General features: G+C 36.7%; 1 protein-coding gene across 1 annotated transcript in view; it reads right to left on the bottom strand.

Moving 5' to 3' along the window:
• Positions 1 to 16,762, bottom strand: part of eIF3c (eukaryotic translation initiation factor 3 subunit c) — a 50,951-nt gene that overhangs the window by 18,645 nt on the left and 15,544 nt on the right. The window contains exons 6-13 of the mRNA XM_083128562.1: positions 15,644 to 15,744; positions 13,856 to 13,974; positions 13,469 to 13,613; positions 11,559 to 11,821; positions 10,259 to 10,468; positions 8,303 to 8,456; positions 7,000 to 7,215; positions 5,237 to 5,377 (exon numbers count right to left, since the gene is read on the bottom strand). Of these exons, the coding sequence (XP_082984688.1) occupies positions 5,237 to 5,377; positions 7,000 to 7,215; positions 8,303 to 8,456; positions 10,259 to 10,468; positions 11,559 to 11,821; positions 13,469 to 13,613; positions 13,856 to 13,974; positions 15,644 to 15,744 (1,349 nt within the window). The remainder of the gene's footprint in view (positions 1 to 5,236; positions 5,378 to 6,999; positions 7,216 to 8,302; positions 8,457 to 10,258; positions 10,469 to 11,558; positions 11,822 to 13,468; positions 13,614 to 13,855; positions 13,975 to 15,643; positions 15,745 to 16,762) is intronic.

Genomic DNA, 16,762 nt, shown 5'->3' with positions numbered 1-16,762 from the left:
ATCCCACACAAAAAAGGGTTAAGTCGAGCAGTGGGGCAAAATACAACAACTTAATCAAGCCCATATGGTCACAGATCAAGACTGGCAGTGGAATCAAACAATACAACACCCTGCCTAAAGAATTTGTGTGGGTTGATGATGTCAGGAAACTTGTGGATAGGTTGCTGGTGATAGCTGGGGAGGAAAATGCTGGGAACCACAATTTTTACAATGAAAAGGTTGGAATTATGGACATGATAAGCACCAAATTATCTAATTTTATAGTGAATGACCCTAAAGGGATTGGATATCTTATAAAAATTATTAATACTCTACCACCTAAATTTTGGAATATTTCTGAGGGTCGGGGCCTGGTGAATGACATTATAAACAAGCTGCCATTTGAACTACATATTCCAGGCTATCAGTATTGTGGTCCCGGTACAAAATTGGATCATAGATTAAACAGAGGAGATCCTGGTGTAAATCCTTTAGATGCTGCTTGTAGAGACCATGACATAGCATACAATACACATTCTGATCTTGACAAGAGACATGTTGCAGACAAGAAATTAGAAGAGGCTGCATTTGGTAGATTTGTAAGCAAAGATGCTTCTTTGAGTGAAAAAATAGCAGCATTGGGAACCACCATAGCTATGAGCACCAAACAAAAACTGGGGTGGGGGTTGTGAATATGTATATAATAAACCTACAATGAAGGCCAAGGGTGTTATGTATCAAATACCTTATGCAGGTCTCAAATCTCTTAAAACTATTGATAGTCTTTTAACCAAAAAGCAGCGCAAGAAAAAAAGCTCTTGTCTTGCAAAGGGACATGGTATGAAATTGTTGCTTAGTACCCCCCAATTAAAAAAATTACAGCAATCAAGAAAAAAATCACATGTGGGTGGGTTTATATTTACCATCCCTGCCATCTTAGCTGCTCTCGGGGCTGTTGGGAGCTTGGCTGGGGGATCAGCTGCCATAGCAAAAACAGTAATAGATGCCAAGAAAAATAGGGCAGAATTAGATGAGCAGAGGCGCCATAACCTGGCCATGGAGAAAAAAGGCAAAGGTGTTAAGAGAGCCATGAATAAGTTTAAAAAAAACAAGAGCCGCTTACAAACCAAGATATTGAAGCTTTAATCAAGCCACTGGGCATCAAAAATTTTAGAGGTGTGTACATGTCTGATTCTTTACCAGAGCAACCACTCAACAAAGAGTGTGGCATTGTTAATTTGGATAAGTACAAAAATCAGGGCACTCACTGGATCTGTTATCTTAAATATTTAAAAAATGAGGCATTTGTGTTTGATTCATTTGGAGGTGTTCCACCTGAAAATTTAATAAAATATCTAAAATCACCTAATCTTTATTACAATAATGCCCGTGTTCAAAACTTCAAAGATGTTAATTGCGGACATTTGTGTTTATCTGTTCTCAGATATATGTCTCAAATAAATAAACCATCAATTGAAAATTTTCAAAAAGCCTTGTGGTATCTGAAACATCATGGGGGTATTCCATCTCACCAGCCAAAATTCAATATTGAAACTCAAATTGCATGATGACATAGTGTATCCCAAAACAATAGCTCTCAGAGCATTTTACGGCATGTACCTAATCCCTAATATTACACACCACAACAACACAATTGCAGTAGGGGATCAAAAAATTGTCATCACTCCAGGGCAATATAATCTGTCCACTCTAAATGCTCAATTACCCAGAGGTGTAGTGTTAAGTCAAAATTCTGTCACTCACAGAGTAGAGATTGTATCTGCTACAGAAACAGTGGATCTGGGTACTATAGGAGAGCTGTTAGGATTTGAGAACAACACAAAACTTGAAGCGGCCATCAAACACACTGCTATGAATATACCTAAATTCTTAGCCATAGAGACTCTGAATATTCACTGTAATGTGGCGGAGGGTATGATCACCAAATCAAATGGCATAGGCACTCACAAACAAACCGGCATCATTGCAACATTCAAACCTAATTCCGAATTCATGGAGCCAATCATCTACAATCCATCCCCAACATTATATTTTCCTGTGTGCCATAATAGAATAGATTACATTGAATTGATGGTCACTAATGAAAAAGAAGAATTAGTTGATTTTGCTGGAGCCACAACAACTGCTATCATAGAGATTAATATTTAAATAAAAATACATACAATGGAAAATATTGAGAGTTATGAGCTACAATCATTCCCTCCAAACAGGAGGACATTTGCAAATTTAAATCAACCCAACACAGAGATTGAGGTTGATCTTGATGTAGGGGATGGATTTATACACCCCCCACAGAGCAGATCTATACATCAAATTTGATGTTGTAAAGCTCGATGGTACAGATTACCCGGCAAATTCTAATATAAGATTGGTAGACAATTTTGTGCCACATCTATTCTCTGAAATTGAGATCAGAAAGCATGGCGTTGTTATAAACAGAGTGGATTATCCCGGCATTACCTCCACAGCTTTGGCCACATTAAAATTATCCAAGACCGAAGCTTCTTACTACAAAATCGGTGGATTTGAAGCTGGTGATAAGATATTATCTAAAAATCATACAGTGCTGTTCCCCATGCGCCTGTTGCCAGGATTCTTCTCGGATTACAAAGATATTATGTGGAAGGGCGGGTTAAGAATTACATTTAGAAGAGCTGCAAATGATAATAATGCATTGATGAGGTACAGCACATTAAACCCTACAGGAGAAGCTCTGCCCAATACCCTACCTGATGAAGGCAAATGCATTATTCAGACTATGGAGTTAAGAATCCCAGTTGTTGAATATGAGGCCAGTTACGCTCTTAAACACAAAGCAGATATAGTAAAAAATCCACAGATTCCTCTGCAATTTTACACATATCAATGTGTACAGAAGCCCGCATCTGGCACATATTATGAGTTTGATGCTACAAACTCATTCTCCAGCATACAATATGACATGCCTGATTTTGTGGTGGTATTGTTTCAGACTGGGAGACACAACAATCAGGAAAAAAATTCAAGTAGATTTGATAACTGCAACATCAAGAACATATATCTTAAAAATGGCAGAAATGAGGTATTCCCTAGAGAAAATTATAATTTAGACATGTCCAAGGATGATTTCCTTAAATTATATGAGGCATTTTCGGCTTTCAAACGTGTCACTACTGGCAATACAGATATGTATTACACACCAGATGAATTCAAAACACAGAGACCCATGTTTGTAATCAACACTTCAAAAAGAAAACAAGTTGTGGTTAATGACAGAACAAACATTAAAATTATCTGTGAATTCCAGGAGACATTACCAGATGACACCATTTGTAGTGTCATTCTCATAGGTGAAAAATCATATGTTTATGATGTAAGAAATGAGAGAGTCACGGAGCAATTCTAGAAGAATTACATTGTTTTAATATTAGTGAACCTGGTATCCAATTAAACTTAAACCGGAAGTAGGCAAACCGGAAGTGGACCGGAAGTGAACCGGAAGTGGACCGGAAGTGGACCGGAAGTAAACCGGAAGTAAATATGTGTGGGTGGGTGTGGGTGGGTGTAGGTGTGTGTGTGTGTGTGTTAATACGTTTGCGTAGTTTTAGGTGTGGGCCAAGAGGGGCATATTTTTGACAGGTTTATGGACAACAATCTCACAGAAGTGCCTTTTGTAAGTGTAGACAAATCAATCTGAGGGGGGTCATACTTTCTCAGGAAATTCCCGAGGGCATTTTTACAAAAATCTTGGATTAGACAAGATTCCACACTTGAGCAAAAAGCTCATATGGGCATGTTGAGCCTGTTTTAAGTGTAGCCAAATCTGCTTGAGGGGGGTTCGTACTTTCTCGCGTTTATAATATTGTAAATACCACTACTGTCGTGTTTAAGGGTTTATTTCGCATTTTGCAGTTCATTTAGTGACAAAACATGGTAGCAAAATGCATCTCTCAACTTTCAAAAACATGAAAAATTAACACTACAATGCGTGTTATCACATTTTCTGTTTGTCAAAAATGAAACATGCATGCCCCTAACTATTAGCAATATGATCGAGTTCATGCTGATGCATGGAGTATAATTGAATGGCTTGGGAGTAAAACCCACACTCTGCTCAAAATGGAGTTAACATTGGATTCAGTTGCTGTACAATACTGAATGAAGCTCCTTTAGTAGCCAGTGTCCATCAGAAACACATAGGAACATCTGGGTAACCTATAAGCCACAACATAATGGATGAACTTTAACCTGTGTTTTTCTCGGTTTCATATTTTTGTGGCTTATCAAGTTTTACTCCCGAGCCGCTCAATTAATCTACCCCATTCCTATATTAAAAATTTCATTTTTGCAGAATCCCAATACAATAAAAATGTTGGGTGATTCTAGCATTATGTGTGACATTTTACACATAAAATGTAAGGTTCTAGACATGCGATTGGATTAAAATATTCATAATGAGTACTTTGTGGTGTCTGCTAAGAAATGAAAAAAAAATTGAGTATGACATAGCCTGAATCCATGAAAAGCATTAAACAAAATGTGTTACGTGTGTGACGCTTTAAAAATGTAGCAAAGTTTGACTTAATTTGCCTCTGAAGGAAACAGGCTACAGATGCTAGTAATTTTTGTTGGTGAAATATGCAAATTGACAAACATTTAAACAACACTAGGGATGGGACCGATTAATCGGTACTCTATCGGTATCGGCTGATATAGGCATATCGCTTTATCGGTAAAATTACCGATCCGATATATCAATAAATATCTGATAAATTAGTGCAAAATTCTGCCATTTTGATGTAATTTTTATAGATAATCTCCATGCTCTACTTTCTAAAAAAGTAAATGTCTAAATATGCAAGTTCTTTTGCACTGCAGTCACCTTGAAACACTTTATTAAGGAGGTCAATGAACCTTTCAGATTCTTCAAGGACCATTTCTAATTTTATATCGGATCGGTAGAATATCGGTTATCGGTAAATTTTATATCGGTACTTTATCGGTATTGGCCAAAATTTCATATTGGCCCTAGTTAACATAATTAAAAACAATAATAATTTTCAGATTGATTCATTCTGTTGTTTATGTGGAGTAGGACCACTTTTCACGGAATGCCCGTTTGAACTTTCTCCAAGATTTTGCATAAAGTTCTTTACGTGCAGGCCTCTGAAAAAATTTTGATCAAGGTTCCCCTGCCTTGTCTTCAGGTAATCTTCTATATTTCTCTCTCCAGTGATACGTTTAATATATCACGTACCTGAGGAAGCAACCCCTGGGCCAAGAGCTCCTTCACTTTGCCTGTCATCATCAAGTCAACCAAACAGTTGTGGGAATCCTTTATGTTGGCATGCCTGAATGCACACAAGCCAAGATGAGCCATAGTCCTGTTGTAGAGAATCTGCGGAGGAGAAAACAAGCTTTTCAGTTAAGTGTTTAAATTGTTTGTCCTACATAATCCTTTGAACATGAACAACTTATATTATATATTCCTGTGGTTTCCACATCTGATAGAGAGTTTCTCATTTTGAATTCATTAAATGTACATTCCAAACTTCTTGGTGATCTAAAAACAATTTTGAAATTAAATCTTCTAAAAAATTTTGCAATTTTATGTGAGAATCCCTTGTGGAATGGAATGCACACAAATTTCTTTTCAACAGATTTTTCATCTTTGTCTGTATTTCTCTTTTCCTTTAGTTTTCTTGCGACTTATTTTTTGATATGGTTTATTCTGTTAGTGTGAAAGCCATTTTATTTTGCTATATTAAAAAAGCATTATAAATCTAAACCCAAGAACAGGTTTGTCAGCTCACATCATCGAAGAGAAGCATTTGATTAAAAAGAGAAGGGTTTTAAAAAGATTGATGGGAAACATAGAGTTGAATGTCTGGGAAGCTTCGTTCATTGCAGAAGAACACTGGAATAAATTAAGTAATGAAAATGGTAACATAAATCCAGTATGGAGTTAACTTTGTAAAAACAATGACGACTTTGAATTTTAAATAAAAAAAATAATGTGATCAAATTTTTTTATCTGAAATAAAAATAAAAAAGACTGCTTCTTTTTAGTTAGGTTGCTATATTACAACAATGTAACATTGACAACATCCATTATATAACAGATTTTTTTTTGTTTAAAAAATTGCTAACCATTGTTATAACTGTATCTTTAGTCAAGATAAAAATAAATAAATGATGAAGGGAGCATGTGTTCTCCTGAAACGTCACAACGAAAAACTGTTTTCTTATGCTTGTAATAACCGTAAACTACAAGAAAGTAATAAACGTGTAACAGAGACAACATGCCACTGATAGATTGTATGGTTCCCACTCAATGTGGCAAAACAAATTCCATGAATATAATCATTTTATGTCTAAAAAAAAAAAAAAGAAGAAAAACCCACCCCTTTTCACTTATTGATTTTCTGGAGTAAACTTTCAGTTTTTGATTCACGTGGCATATCTAGATTGATGTACTTAATTTTACGATGTGTAGGTTGATTGATTGACTGAATTGGTCTTTTAGTCCACTTTATGCACAGTAAGGCTAAACGGGACTGGACCTAGAGTTTAAAGTGGGATCCGAACCACGATGTGCCTCCATCGGGTATCGAACCTGCGACCCCTTGATTACAAGGTGAAGATGCCACCACTGTGCCATCGGGGAGGCCTTTCAATGTGTAGGGTTTGACACTGCAGTGGAGTATATACAATACAAAAATAAAATTGAGGATAACTAACTAACTCAAGCACAACACAACACAAGCCTTCCATCTGTCCCTATCCTGGGCAAGATCAGTCCAATCTTTTCCATCCTTACTGATTCCTGTTAGGTTCATCTCAACGTTGTCCCTCCATCTTGGCCTTGGCCTTCCTACAGGTCTCTTACCATCAGGTTTCCCAACAAGGGGGGAAAATGAGAAAGTTATAAAAATAAATAATGGAAGACATGGTCTTCCATGGCATCCACGACTTAAAATTCAATAACTTGGTTAAGGATTCAATTTTCTCTTAACTTACCTGGGTGGAAGGGTCTGAATGTTGAATGGCTTCTTGCAAGTGTGACATGAGCATAAGATCTCTTGCCTGGAACCAATTATCGTGAAGAGCATGGTGATAAATGTGTGACAGGATAGCTCTGGTCCTCAAACGATCTGTGCTATCTTTGGCATAGACATACTTGCACAATTTTTCCATAGCTTGGACACTTGTTTCAACATCGGATGGCAACTCTCCCTGAAGAAGTAAGGATACAAGAATTGAAAACATCTGCTATGCAGGTTCAACTGACTTTATCCAGGAACATGTAACAAGGAAACAAATTATCCTCTTTTTTTTGTGAATTAATCTCTTACATGTTGCTATTTTTCTAGTCAATAACAGAAATAGAATTAGTTAATTATTATTCCAACAGAATAACCAAAGTAAAAAAAGGGATTAGATCGAACAATTGAGTGTAATATACAGTAAAAATGTCAGAACTTCAATTTTCACATTCTACCACTTAATCCAAAGAATACCTATACAGTGAAACCTAAATTTTACGTTTTTCAGGGAACCAAGCTGAAAGAACGTAAAATGTGGGAAAATGTAAAATAGAGGAAAATTTTATATCATTTTGCTATGTTGGGACCATCAAAATTAAATTTATTATACGGGAAAATGTAAAATCCGGGAATGTAAAATCGGAGTTCCACTGTATTTGGTTCCATGGGTTTTAAAATATTAAAAATGAGATTTTTATGCAACAGGTCGCACAAAGTATAAAACAAAATTCCCCCATCAAATTTTAAAACTTTATCTTGAACGAGCTGTGCAAAACTTAGTAACAAAATAAAAAAAATATGTATTTCAGGATATTAACTGCATAAAATGTAAAAAAATCTTTAAAAAAGAACAGTTGTACTGGGTAATCACTCATCTGGTGGACTGAGTCCCCTAGAATATATAATTATTATTTTTACAATTCGATTTTAATGTTAATAGCATAACACCTGGCAAACGTTTCCAGGGATGCCTACGGCCACTTTTAAGTGAAACAACTGCTACATGTTAGCACATACAGATTTATTGATTGATGTGGTGTTTTAAGTCCGTTTTATGTACAGTAAGGCTAATTGGGACTGGACCTACAGTTTAAAGTGGGATCTGAACCACTATGTGCCTCCACCGGGTATCGAACCCGGGACCCCTTGATGACAAGGCAGCGACACTAACACTGCACCTTAGGGGAGGCCTCACATACAGGTTGACTTGCAACACAAAATGTGCACATAATTTACAATTTATTCATCTTCCCATGAATCAGTATAAATGTACTTACCTGTTTCTGCTTCAAAACAGTTGGATCAAACTTGTAATACATGTGTTCTATTTTCCTCAAATACACACGGCACAATTCTGAGGACACCTTTGTCCGCTCCAGATTTTCTTGGACTTTGTCAATAATTGCACACACTCGCTTCTCATCTTTCAATCTGTAAATTGTAGCATACAATTAATGCTGATCTAAAACATATACATTTAATTAATACACTTTGAATGTATACGGTGTAATGTATCCTTCACAATAACCTCATTCTCCATATCTGCCAAAATTTTGAAGTTCCAGATACAGTGAAACCTCGATTATATGTTTTTCAGGGGACCAATGAAAAAAAAAATGCAGGAAAATGTAAAATCCAGAAAAATTTTATAACATTTTACTATGTTAAGACCATCAAGATTGAAGATATAATGTGGGAAAATGTAATATCTGGGAACACAAAATCGGAATTCCACTGTATACTATATTTCCATGTAACTTGCAAAAAAAACAACACAGAACTAATGTATATTTATGTAAGAAGTGGATGAGACTTCACATTAGTCCCCTTTGTACCTTTTAATTATTACCTCTATTATCAATATCTCTTTCTGGACACTTGAGATGTCATGTGAGATTTATTTTTTTATTGCAATAGCAAAGTAAGAAGTCAACTAGGATGTGCAGGAGAGAATAAAATGAAAACTTATATTTTTCACAGCAAACAAATACTGAAATGCAAGGTTACGTACATAGTTTTTATTAATTTCACTATACAGGGTGATTCACAAGTCATCATACATACATAGCACACTCACTGTTCTTTCTTTTAGACAGTATGTATGCTTGGATACACATATTTGTTTTCTTATGTAAGCTGAGTGGGTCAAATGCATTGACACGTGCATTTCATGGGGTTCATATTGGTTGACTTTGTATGCTATGTATGGCGACTTTTGAATCACCCTCTATTGTACTTTTGCATTTTCACACATTATTGGTATTCATGTTGTGGGGAATAAGCAACGCGGTTGATAATATAAGACGTAAGCAAGTTACTAAAGATATATCCGCGAAACTTACTTGTAAATGTTCTATTAATTTCGGTGGCCTCTGCCGCCATCCATTTGGGAACTCGATGCTTCACTGTTAGGTTGACTTCCGGTTCCTGTTGTTGTTTCCTCAACTACCGCTAGGGGTGCTGGTGTAGCCAATTCGACTGCTGCATGCGATGGGTTTGAGCTGATGTAGCGGTAGTCGAGGAAACAACAACAGGAACCGGAAGTCAACCTAACAGTGAAGCATCGAGTTCTCAAGTGGATGGTGGCAGAGGCCACCAAAATTAATAGAACATTTACAAGTAAGTTTCGTGGATATATCTTTAGTAACTCGCTTACATCTTATATACTGCTGGACAAAGAAAACCGGACACCTTAATATTTGACATCTGAATTGCAATGACAGCTTGTAGGTATATTACAGAATGTTTGGCAGATCATGTAATACCATATGCACCATTCACAGGCTCGGACATTGTTTATGCATTCGTACTTAATTCAATTTCTGCAACATTTAGTTAGCCTTTGAATCAGAGCTTTTATTGACCCATTGCGTTATCACAAACATGTCCAGCAGTGTATTATTGGTATCTGTTCTCCTATAAATTCTAATTACATGTGCTATTTGACATTGTCAGATATAGGACTTTATAGGATAAAGGCACATTTGCCTGTTGTGTAACTTAAAAAAAGACAAAGGGACACAAAATTGGTTTGCAATGATGGAAAAGGAAGATCAAGCTAATATGCAAAACAATATGAAATTCTGTCTCTGAATATTTTGATAAATACAGGCAAACAAAATTATCGCCCTATTTTGTATATGCCAACAGCCTTTCTTCGCCATAATGGTTTTTATCCACTCTCACTGAAAACGTAACCACTAAGATGTAGATAAAAATAAAAGTGCACCAACCTCTCCACATATTCATTGCTGTGTGGATCACACTCCTTGAGAAGCTTTGTGAATTCTTCATCTAACCGTTCCACAATGGTTAGGATGCAACCACGTATCCTGTAGGGAGTCTTGTCAAAGCATTCACTCTCCTCAAGGATGTGTTCTCCAATCACAACATCCTGGGTTACCAAAAGCAGGTCCAGAGTTTCGGAAATTTTCTCCAGAAGCCTGGAAAGAGAATGTTTATTCTATACTACTAATATTTACAATCTGGGTAACAATGTATTGGATTTACCTCTTGGAATAGGGAAAAAAACATTTCTGAGCTCTATGAGTAGTCACATATTTATGGCGAGTAAAAGATCAAGGTTTCGGTACAAAAACTGGGAACATTTCAGGATGAAAAGTCGTATATGAAATTACATTACATTTCAGTGTTAAAATGGTGAATCAAACCCTAAATTTGATTTTAAAAACTACACTTATTACACAAAATGAACTTTTTCCTTCTAATAGCACATTGATGTAGTTGTCAGAGTATTAAGCAAGGAGTCCATTTTTGCTTCTCAAATATTTACGGAAGAATTACTCAATATTCTGTGAATTACATAACTCTCAGGATAATTCAGACTTCAGAAAGTGTCGTGCCAGTAAAGATATTCTAAATTTCATGTTTAAGAGGTTATTTTGCATTTTGCATCATTTTGTGACAAAATATGGTGGAAAAATGCACTTCCCACCTTTCAAAAACATGAAAAATAAACATTACAATGTGCTATTTCACATGTGTTTCTGTGAAAAACAAAATATAAATATATCTACACCTAATTAAAAAGGTAAAGTACCCTGTGCATATAGCACCGTGCCATGAAGGCACTTTTAGGGGATGCAGAGGTAGGGGCCCCACATATTCTCGATCTCAGCCATTTTGGATGTGATGTGATCAGCACCATGTTCCGGACTACCTTTACTCCTCAGGGTTGTCCCCAGGTACCAATTGATTTGAGGATGGGTGAGCCCCACAGCCACTGTTATGCAGGGACAAGGCTGGAAAAATTCCGACCTTAGAGCACCCACCATACTCAGGAATCGAACCAATGAGCACCTACTGTAGCATGACCATTCACAAGATGCATCACTCGAAGACTGAAAAAGTACAGATATGTACACCACAAGCCTATGCATTAACACAGCCCCCCCCCCCACCAAGTGAAATTTCCAACACGGAAGTGTATCATTAACACAACTTCCAAAATTTCTGCAAACTGTTAGTGACAAAAATCGCTATAAAGCTAGTGAAAACGGGCTTGTAACTTACTTCTCCCAGAATTCCGGCTTCATTGCATCTGACACTTTAGGATTGTAGTCAAAGATGGATGCAATTATGGCAAACTTAATCTTTAATATAACTGCCGGACCAAGATTGTGAGCATCGGAGATTATCTGGAGTTCATGCAGAAGTTCTATTTGCTCTCGTCTGTCGGTTCTCTTCTTTCCTCGGGCTGCCAAGATCTCGTTCAGCTTCTTGATCACCAAGTTGGCATCAATTTGTGCATCTTTAGCAAACATCTTAGGCTTCTCCTGAAAAAATGGACACAATTGACATTAATCTACAACAGGATTATCTTTGTGTTATAGAATAAGTAAATTAAAAAATATAATTATATTATACGGGTGACTTCTGGTTTATATCATCAGACTCGATGCAACCGGAAGGCAAAAACAGCATGACAAATTTCATATTACCTTCTACACATCTTCGTGTGTGGATGTAACTCCTATTTATCAAATTTAAAGAGTCAGTACATTTGAGATACGTGACTAGCCCTTACTGTTAAGGATTAGAAGTGGAGATACATCGATTGATTCCAAATAGACCTCTTTAGAGGAGTTTAATTTAAATACAACTGAAAACCGATTGGTAGAGGCATGCAAATTTTGTTTTTGACGAAAACACGAAATATGAAATAACATGCTGTAATGTTCATTTTTCATGTTTCTGAAAGGTGTGAGGTGCATTTTTCTACCCTGTTTTGTCCCGAAATAATGCAAAATGAACTGCAAAATGCGAAATATACTCTTAAACACGAAAGTTACCATTTATATACCGACGCGACACTTTCTGAAGTCTGAAGTATCCTGCAAGTTATGCAATTCACAGAAAATTGATTAATTCTACTGTAAATATTTGAGAAGCAAAAATGGACCGCTTTACACAGGAATAAACTTAATACTCTGGTAACTACATAAATGTGCTATTAGAAGGGGTAAGTTTATTTTGTGTAATAACTGCAGTTTTTAAATCCAATTTAGCCGCTGTGGCTCAGTCGGTAACGTGTCTGACTACCATGCTAAAGGTCCCGGGTTCGATCCCCAGCCGGTTCAAATCCGGGAACTTTTCTAACGATGGAAGCGGCCCCGGCACCCACCCAGCATCGAATAACATGGGTACCTGGGGGAAACCCTGGGGGGTAAAGGCAGTCAGAGGTGTGATGCTGATCACATCACCCCCACTCACAACCGGATCAAGAAAGTGTGGGGCGTTACCCCCACACCCCCTATATGCCTTCATGGCGTGGTGCTATGCACAGGGGACCACTTTACCTTTTTTATTCACAATTTTAAAACCAAAATGTCATTTTAGATAGCACTTTTGATGTGATTATTCACCGCTATTACACCAAAATTTTATTTTATTTACCGCTTTTGAACCCGAAATAGACTGTTTTTGTCCCGAAATATTGCTTTTTTATTCACCAAAAATATGTGCCTCTACCGACTGGAGTTATGTTCATCTCATTCTCAAACGACATGAAAAACAGCACATGTGAAAAAAACAGGGGACTCATCGATTTAATAAAAATCTTGAGTGCATTTGTCTCCTACCCTAACTAAAATCCACATGTGTCTGTGGGCTAATTCCTTACTGAGGCTGTAAAATGGAGCTCAGCAGATATAAGGACAAAACACAATATGGGCTACAGGTACAGACACGCCAGAACCTTTATCCTGCAACATTGCAGGTGGGAGTGAGCTTGACAGCTGGGTACCTTGTGCAAAGGTCAAAGATCACACTTTTCATTCCGAAAAATCAGGAAAAACAAGGGTTTCGAAGCTGAATATAGAAGAGTTAAGCTTTAATCCACATCAAAGATTAAAAGCCTGCTGAAGTATACCAAGTTAAACAAAAAATAGAAAGATGTATACACAACTTCGATTCAAACTTACAGATGGAATGGCAGCCCCTCCTTTAACAGTTTGCCATTCTCCTTCATCTTCATCTTCTTCCTTTCTGGGCCTCTTCCTTTCTTTGTCTTTTCTGTCTTTCTTCTCCTTCTTCTTTTTATCCTCTTCATCCTCCTTGTCTGTAGTTCTGCAAGAGAAGAAAACATTGCCTGAAATAGTTGTTAACCTTTAGAGGAACCTTTGGCTTGAAGCAAAACCATCACAGCAACACATTGAAATATTATTAAATTTTTACCATACATGTATATACATATGGTAAAAAAATCAATGCGATGCTTTCCATAATCATACAAATAAATAGAGAAATATTTCCACTGAGGGTTATATTTTTAACACTGCATGCACCAGAGAGCAAATTCCAACACTAACCTCTTTAAGAATTTTTCTCTCACACTTGTATACTGCGCTTCATCTTCACTGCTGCTTGATTCTTCCTCCGTTTCACTTCCCCAATCAATTGAGTCGTCACTTCCCTCGTCATCAGGTTGCTGTAGGAAGAAAAAATGCATGAAATAAAAGTCTTATAATGTAACATGCACAACATGTATGTACATTAAAACTTTTAACACCATTAAGCCTTGTTTCCATGATATGAAAAACTCAATATGCTGACCAAGGCAGAAATTTATTTTATTATAAAACAAACTAAACGTAATGTTTCAACCTTCTAGCAAGGTCTTCTTCAGACTATGTACTTGGTCTGAAGAAGACCTTGCTAGAAGGTTGAAACGTAACGTTTAGTTTGTGTTTTATAATAAAATAAATTTCTGCCTTGGTCAGCATATTGAGTTTTTCATTAAAACTTAAGAACAAATATTCTTGTAGTTTGAAAGGTGTGAATATAGACCAGAGGTCGGCAAACTACGGCCCGCCGCCTCTTTTTCTATGGCCCATGAGCTAAGAATGGAATTTTTTTTACATTTCCAAATTCTTAAAAATTTCAAAGTGTGATAATATTTAATGAAACGAAAATTATATGAAATTAATATTTCAGCGTTTTTTGCAGTGTATAGGAACATTCCTACGTTTGTCGATAAGTATTGCGTCTATGGCTGGTTACGCGCTCTAAGGGCCAACTTCGAGTTGAGAGAAAGACCGTATGTGTGGTGCTCCTAGCTAGCTTCGCACAGGGTCAATGCTCCCCGCTCGCTACTAGACGGACCTGGGCTTCACATTTGCATGTTCCTTTATGGCCTTCGCTGTGATGACACGCAGTTATAATTAGGCAGCGTTACCAGTGCCACGTGTATCGCTGTTCTGCGACATTTTGTTCTCGTTTTAATAGACATTTTCAAAGATGAAATATGTAAAATCTCAATACAGGTCAGCATTAACAGATGAACATATGCAATCTATTTTGATGATAGGGAGTACTAACTTTGACCCCAAATTTGGTGAAATGTTGTCTCAAAAAAGTAGGCCTATCTAAAAAAAATCCACCAGTTTGCCTCTTGGCCCACAGAGTGAAAAATATTTAATGTTCGGCCCTTTACAAAAAAGATTTGCCAACCCCTAATATAGACAACATGCATTTCTCATAAAATTCTACTCCATAACCATTTGTGTTTGTGGAATTAAAGACACGGTTGATAATAATTAGACATAAGTGAGTTACTAACTTTTTCCGAAAAACTTGCTTGCAGAAGTTCCATTAATTTCGGTGGCCTCTGCCACCATCCAATTGGGAACTCGTTGCTTCACTGATGGGCTGGCTTCTGGTTCAGAAACTCAACTTAAATCCTGCGCACGCAACAAATGAACTGGCTACACTAGTGCCCCTAGCGGGCCACAGGGAAATGACACGAACCGGAAGCCAGTCCAGCAGTGAAGCAATGAGTTCCCGTGGGGATGGTGTCAAGAGGCCACTGAAATTAATAGAAGTTCTACAAGCAAGTTTCGCGAAAATAGTAATTCGATTATATCTAATTATAACCAACATTGTTATTAGTATTGTGCATAGTTGTCCTTAAAAGGAATTCAACTGTGTAACTGTGTTACAGTTTTCTTTTTCTTTTCTCCGCAAGAATGTGGAAATGATTGTTGCTATCTCTTGCAATCACTGTTTAAAACTGCAGTTTCTTTTTCTCTGTAGTATATATACTGATTACAGTGCGAGTGAGAGCGCAAGAATGCGTGAATATCCATGCATGGACATACCTTGACAAATTTACTTGTTTCCACCTTCCTTGTTTCAGATCCTGCTTTCTTGAAGGCTGACGGGTGAATAATAATGTCCTCCTCAGAATCATCTTCCTCTTCTGTCAATAACAGTAATACATTAATATCTTGGCGATTAGCACACATGAATACACATACATATCATGAATTTGCACTTTGAGTGGCAAGACCATTACCCTGAGCTATGTTGGGAGAAATAGAGGTTTCAGATATTTTTCAGGAAACAACTTTTTATAGTTTTACCGGACTTTGTGTGACTTTTGTAAAAAGTTTTTTTGAAAAGTTGATATGGCACTACAAGGTTTTTCCCATCTCCCCACATCTACATGAACAATTTATAATCCATATTTTTAGACATTTACTTAACAAACTTTGTAACAAACGAGGCTTACAGACTTCTGGGATTTATAATGCGTACATGCAAAGAGTTCAAAAATGTCGGAAGCTTAATTATGCTTTATAATGCTTACGTTAGAGCGAAAATTGAATACGCAAGCATAGTGTGGCACCCTCAAACCCAGCAAGATGTAAACAAAATAGAACAAATTCAAAGTAAATTCTTAAGACACTTAAAGTACAAACTACATGGTATATACCCTCAAATGGAATCCCGTGAGAACCTTCTCAGATATTTTAACCTAACAACTCTCAACAACAGACGCATCATTAGAGGCACATATTTTTGGTAAATAAAAAGGCAAAATTTCGGTACAAAAACTGAGTCAATTTCGAGTTCAAAAGCGGTAAATAAAATAAAATATCGGTGTTATAGCGGTGAATAATCGCATCAAAAGTGCTATATAAAATGACATTTTGGTTTCAAAATTGTGAAAATAATCCTAAATTTGATTTAAAAACTACACTTATTCCACAGAATTAACATTTCACTTCTAATAGCACATTTATGTAGTTATCAGAGTATTAAGTTTATTTCTGTGTAAAGGAGTCCATTTTTGCTTCTCCAATATTAACAGCAGAATTAATCAATTTTCCGGGAATTGCATAACTCTCAGGATAATTCAGACCTCGGAAGGTGTCACGGCGGTGAATAAACCCTGAATTTCGTGTTTAAGAGTTAATTTCGCTTTTTGCAGTTCA

Source organism: Lepisma saccharinum, chromosome 9 (genome assembly GCF_977018435.1).
Source record: "Lepisma saccharinum chromosome 9, izLepSacc3.1, whole genome shotgun sequence".
In the NCBI taxonomy this organism is placed as follows: domain Eukaryota; kingdom Metazoa; phylum Arthropoda; class Insecta; order Zygentoma; family Lepismatidae; genus Lepisma; species Lepisma saccharinum.
Note: the sequence above shows the minus strand (reverse complement) of the source record. Positions and strands in the feature narration are given on the sequence as shown.